At 35.9% G+C, this 10,580-nt stretch overlaps 1 protein-coding gene across 1 annotated transcript; it reads right to left on the bottom strand.

The window, feature by feature from the left end:
- Positions 1–7,424: 7,424 nt before the first annotated feature.
- Positions 7,425–10,229, bottom strand: CXCL8 (C-X-C motif chemokine ligand 8). The gene is given in 4 exon segments (NM_001009281.1): positions 7,425–7,759; positions 8,238–8,321; positions 8,610–8,745; positions 10,144–10,229. Coding segments are annotated over 4 exon segments (306 nt in total). The 5' UTR covers positions 10,208–10,229; the 3' UTR covers positions 7,425–7,737.
- Positions 10,230–10,580: the final 351 nt, after the last annotated feature.

Below are 10,580 nucleotides of genomic sequence, written 5' to 3' on the forward strand. Positions count from 1 at the left end.
AGCCCAGAGCCTGACGCGGGGCTCGAACTCACGGACTGTGAGATCATGACCTGGCTGAAGTCGGACGCTTAACCGACGGCGCCACCCAGGCGCCCCTCCCTACTTACTTTTTAAATAGACTTATATTTAAAGAACTGCTTTAGATTTACAGAAAAATTGAGATAATATTACAGAGAGTTTTCATATGTCCTACGTCCAGTTTCCACAATTATTAACATCTTACATTAGTCGGGTACCAATATCGTTACATGATTGTTATGGACTGTTTTTTCTCCTAAAATTTGTCTGTTGAGATCCTAACCCCCAAAGTAATGGTATTAAGAAGCAAGGCCTTTAGGAAGAAATTAAGTCATGAGAGTAGAGGCCTCTTTAATGGGATTAGTGCCTTCATAAGGAGAGATATGAGAGCTTGCTCAGACTGCTCTCTGCCGTGTGACACGACAACCAGGACTCAGCAGACTGCCCCTGGAGAGAGGATCCTTACTAGAACCAACCAGGTTGGCATGGATTTCCAACCTCCGGAACTGTGAGAAATAAATATCTGTTGTTTATAAGCCACCCAGACTATGATACTTTTTATAGCAGCCCAAAGTGACCAAGACAATTCATATTAACCAAAGCCCATACCTGACTCTGATTTTCATAGATTTTACCTAAAATTCCACGATACATTTTACTTAGTTACCATGCCTCCTTAGGCTCCTCTTAGGTATAACAGTTGCTCAGAATTTCCTTGTTTAAGATAACCTTGACATTCTGACTGGTCTGACCAATTTTGACTGATCAGATATATTGTAGGAGGAAGAATGAGTTTACAGTAGAGAAACCTGAAAAATACTGTGTCAACCAAGGTCGACATCAACGTGATAAATTATGTGGATGGAAAAGAAAGATGTAATGAAAATGGCACTTTTCCTCTGTGGTCTTCCTCCTCTCCCTTCCATAATTTTTTTTTTTTTTTTGAATGAAGTCACTATGCACAGTTCACACCTCCAAGTACATAGTTATCTTCCATCTATGTAAATTATTTTTAATTCTTCTGCATGGGAGATTTGTCTCTTCTCCATTCATTTATTTACTCAACCATTTATTTATATCCATATGGACTCATGGATATTTGCATTATGTTTGGGGTTATAATATACTGCTTTATTTTGTTCTCAATTTATTCAAGCTTTGGCCATTGGTCCAGCTTTCAGTTGGTTCTAGCTCTTCTTTGACATGTCCTCGTCAATTTTTTTGGAGGGAAGCACTTCGTTACTTTCTGATGTTAGAAGATACTTAAGATTCCATACATAGTTCTTGACCCAGTCTTATGATCAAACAGTTCTCCAAAAAGCCCTCGTTCATTTTGTCAGAAAATGGTGCGCTTGTTGCTACTAAGTGTCATCATTTCTAGGTCCTATAAGCTGACAAAGGAAGGATATATATCTGTTTATAAATACTGTAAATATTCCCATATGGATCCATGTATGTCTATACTGAATATGAATTCATATTGGTATCTCTAACTCTAATTCATTATTACGTAGATTATTTTAGTCTCTTCCCCTGCTTATCTGAAAGCTGCTACCACAACACACACAGAGCATACCATATTTTTAAATCAGAGTTAATATATCTTTGTTCACTATAACATCTAGTCAAAATTTTAAGCAATTGGAGAAGATATAGACTGAGAAAGAAAACACACGGTTTATATAAAATTTATGTAATACTACGTGTGAAGATATGATTTAAATTCTAATTAGTAACCATTACTAATTCTTACCTTTATTTTGAGATTAAAGAAAATGAAACAGAATTTTAGTAAACTGAAATTTACTAAATTTAGGAAGAGCGAAAAAATTTCTTCAGGAAAACTTTGGTGCTAGAAAAAGGACATATAAGGAGAAGTCCGTGTCCATTTCACGTCAGCGCAGAGACCTCATTCAAGCTTTGCGGGAGGATCTTGTAACCGTCCAGATACATTTATAAGTGGAATCAATAATCACAAACTTCATTTTTAAAAAGTTTCAAATCAGCTGTTTAATAAGTGTGACCGGCATATAGTAGAGAAGAATGAAACTGGTGTGGCAAGTCAGTAGAGGGTTGACTCACATAAATCATGATAAAGCTGCTGGAGACCAGTAGACCACCTGAGCAGAAACAAGTTGTGACTTTAATGAAACATGTTTCCATATGGGATTCTTGTAAGGGGCATGATGAAACCTTTGGAAGCACAATGAAAAAGTAAAGGTAGGCAGAGGTGAAAAGAACTGCATCATAACATGATTAAAACATGAGATAACCATGCCCTATGAAATAGACTTATTAGACACATTTAAACTGATCTTTAGCCCAAGTTCCGTAATTTTTTACAGAGTGATTTGAACATTCCTCTAGGTAGGTCTGAAGCAGACTTTATATGGAAATATCATCTGCAAATGTTTTCCCATCTTAATTTTCCAACATCATCTTGCTAAATCATGTTAGAAAGTCTTGTAACAATAATATTTATCCACTTGACTTTTATCTATGGGAATGCAAAAAGTGTAGAAAGATCTCTTTCTTCACTCACTGAGAGTTGGGTTCTTTGACCCTTAAGTAATCTTCTGGAGAATACCTAATTGCTCCATCTGTAAATCTTGTGGGAAGAAATAGCCTGGTGTTTACTTTGTTACATTAAAAATTTCCCTATCTGTTGTCTGTGATCTGAAAATTTAGCTGATGGTTGCTAAACTTGAGGCAATTGCTGTCTGCTGTATTTTTAAGTGAGTAATGGAGAAATTACTGCTTCTAAAGCTTTCTTTTGTTATTGCAGGGTTAATACAGTCTTAAGCAATTTTTTGGTTTGCTGTATTACTACTACAAACAAAAAGTAAAATTGTTTTTCATCTTTTCTTCTGAAATTTTCAAACCTAGGCCCGATGGAAAATAGATGTATTATAATAAAAAAATGCTTTCAACTTATTTACCAAAATCTTGATGATAAAAGATTTTGCTTTGTTAACTTTAACCTATGAATCTATGTCCTGGCGCATTTCTAGCAAACAAACAAGCAGCAATTATGAAACTTACTTGATTTCGTATGTTGTGCATATGATGTATTATGTATTATACTGGTTTACAATTAATGCAGTTTTAAGGTGAGCACTTTATTCTTATCTCTCCTTTCCTTTTCATTTTGTGTGTGTATGTATATTTGCACTCATGCTTCTATTTGGTAAAATTAGACTTACAATTTGTATTCCACATAAATGGATTAAAGTGATGGAGTAAGAGATCGCGTGCTCAAGTTTGAGTCTAAGCTTGTGTCCGTTCAAATAAAATCCATGTCTATATACGTAATTTCGCTAAAGCAAAAATGTTCAGTTCAGCAAATTGACTGGCTGTTCCTTCTCTTTCATTCTTGTACTCTCATACTTTCTCTTATTCTTTTCCATTTTTCCTTTTTGGCTTGTTTACATGATGCCCACTCTCCAGTTTGATCCATGAATTGCCTTTTTGATGGAATATTTTGCTGTCCTATGGCAGTGGCAACATAGACGAGAAAGTGGATCAAATCCTTTAGTGTATTTTGAAAGCAAGAAAGATGAAATTAATGATTAGATTTTTAAATAAGGAGTCACTATTAAGATTTATCAGATTGGTGGTGCAGATGTCTTCAACTTGCTTTCAGGGTCAGACACTGATCATATTAAAGGTGTGTACTTAACACATTAAGAGGTTTCGTGTAAGGTTGGGAGTTCTTTGATTCACATTGTCTGCTTATTTACCAAAATCTTGAGAATAAAAGATTCTGCTTAGGTAACTTTAACCTATGCATCTATTTCTCAATGCATTTTTAGCAACAAACAAACAAACAAACAAACCAGCAATTATAAAAATTTGTTTGTTTTGTTTGTTGCATGTACTATGTATGTATTTTACAATTCAGTTTTAAGGTGAATACTTATTACTACCTCTAATAAAAATAATACTACAAATGGCATTAAAAGTCCCCTAAGGTCAGACTTTTGAGTTGCTTTTATGTCTTCTCACTTCCTTTTGGGAGGAGACTCTGGAAGAAGAAGGGCCTACAATGTTTGCAATTTAAAATGACGGTAATTGGAAGCTGTTAGAAGTTTTCAATTCCAAATCTCAGCCCCTTACAGATTTCAGAGTCCATTTAGCACAGCTTTATCTGTAGGACTTGTTCTGTTTCATGCTAAACTCCAGCCACATTGAAATTCTTTCACTTCTCAATTTGTGTCATGCTCTTGCCTACAAATTACTTCTCCCCTGATGTCTAGACCAGTCTTGCCCACATATCCTTCTTCCCTTTGCGTGGCTAACTTCTCCTCATCCTTCAGTCTCCAGTTTAGATTTTCTCAGTGGAGTGTAGTCTAGTTAGGTGAGATAACTCTTTGCTATATGCTTCTGAGAAATCTTGTATTTTTCCTGTGAATGTTATGCTAAAATTGTTATCTGTTTTATTCAGTGTGTATGAGATCCATAAGATAAAAGATTGCAAAGGGTGGTAGGACAAGGGAACTTGAATCCAAAGAGGAGAATGTGGAAATGAAACTTAGGCAGAACTCTGAGGAAAAAGAGGCCCCCTCACACGGTCTGAGAAGAAATACAGGCAAGAAGAAATCACCTGGAGAAACAATGTTTTTAGGAACAGTGAGTACCAGGGTTGAATTTCCAGTTGGTGGCTTCTTGTGTATTACTCATAAATCTCTTATTGATGCTACTATTCTGCACACTTTTGTGCTCAAGTGTATTGGGAATCAGAGGAGAGAAAGAATGGGCTTTGTGGTCCACACCACAGATAATGTCGACCCACAGAGAGAATGGCAGCGGCAGGTACCTGAGTAGTTGTAAGGAGAAAAATGACAGAGGAAAAGTTGCAGTATGAACCAATGCATGAAAAAATAAGAGAATACTCTTCTTCCTCCTTCCACATTGTGGAGCTTTCAAACAAAGTGGGCTTAAAAGACCCCAAAGCAATAGTAAATGAGTGAGGAGGTAGATAAATGTGAATCAAAGCTCTAAGATCCTTCTCTTTTGAGTAGAAATGTAAAGTTAGGCATCTGTAAGTTGGATTTCTTGAAGCTGTGGATTATTATTTTTCATCATTTGTGGCAAAGTTTCAGCCATTGACATTGTCACTTTCATTGTTGTCTCTCACCCTTTCCTCTCTCCTCCACCTGTAAAAACTCAACTAGGTATTTGTAAGATCTTATCCCCAATCCTCCATGATTTTAATTATTTTTTTTATTATTAACACCTCTTTAATTCTTGGATATGAATTCCAGATAAAGTTCTTTGGTTTTAGTTCCTGGATCTCTAATTTTCTTTTCAGTAGTGTCTAGTCTGTTATAAAACATCTCCACTGAGTATTTCAGTCAAATTGTTGTATTTTTACTTTTAAGAGTTTCTTTTTTACTTATTTTCAAATATGCTTGGTCTTTGATCATATTTAATCTTCTTTATCTCATATGTGTCAGTTTCACTCCTCAATTAGCTAAGAAGTGCTTTGCAATGAGTATCCACTTCCCTCTTTCACTGAGTGCTCAGCTGTGCTAAGTTGTACAGACACCTGGGTTGGTTAGTTAAAAATATGAAGTCAGCCTTATTAGCGGAAATGGAATACAATGAGGAGTTGAGAAAACTTCCATTGTTCTATGGAAGAGACTACCATTTGTAACCCATCTCTGGACGAGATTTCTGTTTTTCTACAAAGGTTTGTAATGTTCCACATAATATACAAAATGCTAAAAGGGAGCATTTAAGTTTTTATTTTTTTAAATTTCTCTAATGTTGATTTATTCTTGAGAGAGAGAGAGAGAGAGAGTGGGAGAGGGACAGACAGGGGAGAGAGAATCTGAAGCAGGCTCCAGGCTCCTAGCTGTCAGCACAGAGCCCTATGTGGGGCTCAAACTCACAGACCACAAGATCATGACCTGAGCCAAAGTCAGACGCTTAACCAACTGAGCCACCCAGGCACCCCAAGCATTATGTCTTTTATTTTATTTTATTTTATTTTGTTTTATTTTATTTTATTTTATTTTATTTATTATTTTTTAATTTAATTTTTTAATTTTTTAAATTTACATCCAAATTAGTTACCATATAGTGTAACAATGATTTCAGGAGTAGATTCCTTAGTGCCCCTTACCCATTTAGCCCACCCCTCCTCCTACAATCCCTCCAGTAACCATGTTTGTTCTCCATATTTGTGAGTCTCTTCTGTTTTGTCCCCCTCCCTGTTTTTATATGATTTTTGTTTCCCTTCCCTTATGTTCATCTGTTTTGTCTCTTAAAGTCCTCATATGAGTGAAGCCATGATTTTTGTCTTTCTCTGACTAATTTCACTTAGCGTAAAACTAACCAGTTCCATCCACGTAGCTGCAAATAGCAAGATTTCATTCTTTTTGATTGCTGAGTAATACTCCATTGTATATATATACCGCATGTTCTTTATCCATTCATCCATTGATGGACATTTGGGTTCTTTCCATACTTTGGCTATTGTTGATAGTACATTTATGTCTTTTAATGCAAAATATTATTTTTAATATAAAAAGTTATAAAACAATAACTTTTAAAACTACTAAAGAAAGACAAACACCCAATAACTTTGACAATAAGTTTTATTTTAAGTTGTTTCATAGTTACACTTAGATTTCCACACCATCAAACAGCAGAAAAAAAATCTCTTTGGGAATACATAAAAGCATCTTCAAGTCAGAAAATAAAGTCAGTGTTTAAAAACACAATAATTTAAATAAAATTAGAAGAATCCATTTGTACATAATAAATAACTTTTAACTAGCAAGAAATTATTCGGTTAATTTTGCCTGTTGAATTTTTGCTGCTTTGAGAAACAATTATAATTCAGGATTCTTACAATTCAACACAGCCCAGTACAAGGCAGGCAGTGACAAGACAAGGCTAGGACTATAAAAGTAGGATTTCTAGTTCAACTACAATTTCAGATAAATAGTAATATACATATACTAAAAAATTATTCATTGTTTATCTGAAATAAAAATTAATTGGGTCTCTTGTTTGTTTTCAATTCTGCTAAATCTGGTACCCTTGATCAACATAGTTCCCTAATGTCACATCATTTAATATCAAAATAAATAAAAATTCACTACCGTCATTATACTATCCTACCAACAATGCTTCATTTCCCATTTTCCCCAATTTATACAGAGAGATTCCCCTATTTGTGTCTTAAATAAATATATAAATAATAAATAAGCAAACAAGTTTCACTTGCACATAATAATTCGCCTGACATGAGAAAAAGTTAAAGTGCTTCCACATGTCCTCACGTCTCTGTGAGGTAGGATGGTGACTGATACTTTTTCTCCAGTTGAGGAATAAATACGGAAACAAGGACAGGGACTCATGTATCCTGGCCAGCAGGTTGAGGTTGAAAGATGTAACAATAACTACAAAACATATCCAGGATTTCCAGTTAAATTTGAATTTGTGATAGATAATAAATAATATTTTTAAAGTAAGTGTGTCTAAATATTGCATGGGACAGTGTCACGGGACATTGGAAAAAAAAACCTATTCATTGTTTTTCCTAATCTCCAGATCTAACTGAGCATACTCTATTTTATCTGGCAACCAACCCTACACCAGACCCACACACTGCATGAAGTGCTGAAGTGAATTTGCTTGCTTGAAGTCTCATTGGCATCTTTATTGAAGAATTCTTGGAAACCGTGGAGAATGTGTTTGTTTGTTTGTTTATGCATTTTGTTTCTCAGCTCTGAAAAGAAGTAAAATTAAAATCAAAATTTTGTAAATTAACATTATTCGAACCAGGAGGAGAGTATGGATCTTGAAAATACATTTACTATGGAAATTAATACAGTCCTAGATATTCGTGTGTTAGAAATGTCCTAATTGTCAACTATTGTTGAAACTATTGTTTCTATAAATAGAAAGACCAGATAAGTTATCATCCAAACCGAGACCCTTCTGAGGGAACCACACTAATGATGCATGGCACGGCATTTTAAGCCCAGACTTGCCCTGACAAACTGAGACGGATGGTCTTCCCAGTCTTGAGAACAACAAACTCACTATTGCCGCTATTTTTTTGTTAAGTCAAAGGGGCAGATCCCTAGAGAGTAGTCTTCCAGCAGAGACAAGAAAATTAGAGGCTAACTTTTAGACTGTATGTCTCAGAATAAATGAAGCATCTAAATTAAAAACAAACAAACAAACAAAAAAACACAACTTACTTCTTCAAAAATATCTCCACAACCTTCTGCACCCACTTTTGCTTGGGGTCCAGGCACACCTCTTTTCCATTGACGAGCTTTACACTGAAATGACAGAGATATGATTGAACCCACTATATTTAGTGGGTTTCAGACATCCCGTTGTCAATTCGAGTCGTGGTTCTTGAAATATAGGCATAAAATCTGAGTTCAAGTCGTTGTTAGCTACGAGGCATGAGAGGTACTGTATGTAAATGTCATGGAGACAAAGAATTTCTTTCTTGTCTTGCCCACTGCTGGGTTCCTGTACCTAGAACTTTGTATGACACTTCCACCTTCCTCAATTACAGGTTTGCTGGAGTAAAATATATAATCACTTTTGAAAGTACTTACATGATTTCTGAGTTTTCACAGTGTGGGCCACTGTCAATCACTGTCAGTTCTTTGATTAATTTGGGATTGAAAGGTGTGGAATGAGTTTTTATGCACTGGCATCGAAGTTCTGAACTAATTCTTGACAAAACTGCAGCTGTGAAAAAAATAATAAAATCAATTCAGGATTGATTTCAACCTGGATACAGCTCTGCTGGCTACTCTCTCCTTAATTTCAACCTGATCATTTAGTGACGGGATGTTTGGTAAACATCTCATCTTTAGTAAACTCATTCTCAGAGTAGAAGCCTGGATATTCTCCTAGCTCCTAAATTCAATTAAAAAAAATGTTGGGGCACCTGGGTGACTCAGTTGGTTGAGCGTCCAACTCTTGATTTCAGCTCAGATCATGATCCCAAGGCCATGGGATTGAGCCCTGTATCTGGCTCGATGCTGAGCCTGGAACCTGCTTGAGATTCTCTCTTTCTCTCCCTCTGCCCCTCTCCTCTACTCACGTTCTCAATCTCTCTTTTAAAATAAAAATGAAATAAAACAACAAACTGTCACTAATGACAGAATTGATTGACTTCCCGCATAAAGACTTGGAGTTGCCTTTGTGAAATGTTGACATCCTCACAGTACTTTTTTTTCTACTTGATATTGTGCAACCTTCTATGATGTCACAATGTTACCTACAGTATGTAAACTAAAATTCAACAACAGAGAAATTGCCTTCAGAAAAAGTTAATAAAAATAGATAAGTAAGTTGCACAAAGATATCTCATATCTTGGGAAAATCCTTAATGCTTAACAGAAAAGAAAAAATATATAGAAACTACATGCTATGAACATTTCTTTTTTTTTTTAATTTTTTTTTAACGTTTATTTATTTTTGAGACAGAGAGAGACAGAGCATGAACAGGGGAGGGGCAGAGAGAGAGGGAGACACAGAATCGGAAGCAGGCTCCAGGCTCTGAGCCATCAGCCCAGAGCCCGACGCGGGGCTCGAACTCACGAACCGCGAGATCGTGACCCGGGCTGAAGTCGGACGCTTAACCGACTGAGCCACCCAGGCGCCCCGTTATGAACATTTCTAACTGCATTTGTTTCATAGGAGGGATCCCAAAAGGTTTACAATTTGTCAAGGTGTCTTTAAACCAAATAGGAATTGATAGTTGTCTGAAGGTGGTCACTAAAACAGCACAAGGAGTAAAATTACCAGGTTTACCATACTTGATATTAGTTGATAACAATATGGGTGATTGTAGCCTCTAATAAGATACACTCTAAATTATAGATTTAAATTAAATGTATGCATACTACACAGTATGAATGATAGGAACAGAATGTCGACATTAATCAAGCTTTATACTTTTCTAAGTGTTGTATAGATCAAGCCTAAACAATTAAAACTTCAACTGAACATGAAATGACTGTAAATATTATTTCCTTTTCTTAAATAAGAAGAATGTTATTAAAGCAGGAAGGATAATCTTGCCATCTAAGGATCACATTTAGACACAGGAAAACTGGTAGATCAGAAAGGCATGCTTACCTTCACACAGAGCTGCAGAAAGCATGAAAGCTGCTAAGAGAGCAACAACCAGCTTGGAGGTCATGTTGACGCAAGGTGCTTTCGTTCTGGTTTCTTCTTGGCTCTTGTCCTAGACGCTTGTGAGCTCTGCTGTCCCAGAGGACTTGTGTTGGATGGAGAGCCTCTGTGGCTTTTTATATTATTCACAGCAGCAGAGAAGATGCACCCTCATTCTTGAATTATGTCAGAGGAAATTCCACAATATGCAACCGTCTGCCTGCCCTTTGTGAGCAGACCTGAGTCATCCCACTCCTGGAACATGTCTCTTATCAGATTTTTGGCACGATGGAAATTCTATTTGATCTTTAACATTATTTAATGTATTTCATTTAAAAAAATTTTCAACCACGTTTCAAAATAACTGTTACACAGTCAAGCTTCTCTTCTTTGACACATTC

This window comes from Felis catus, chromosome B1 (genome assembly GCF_018350175.1).
Source record: "Felis catus isolate Fca126 chromosome B1, F.catus_Fca126_mat1.0, whole genome shotgun sequence".
Taxonomy (NCBI): Eukaryota; Metazoa; Chordata; class Mammalia; order Carnivora; family Felidae; genus Felis; species Felis catus.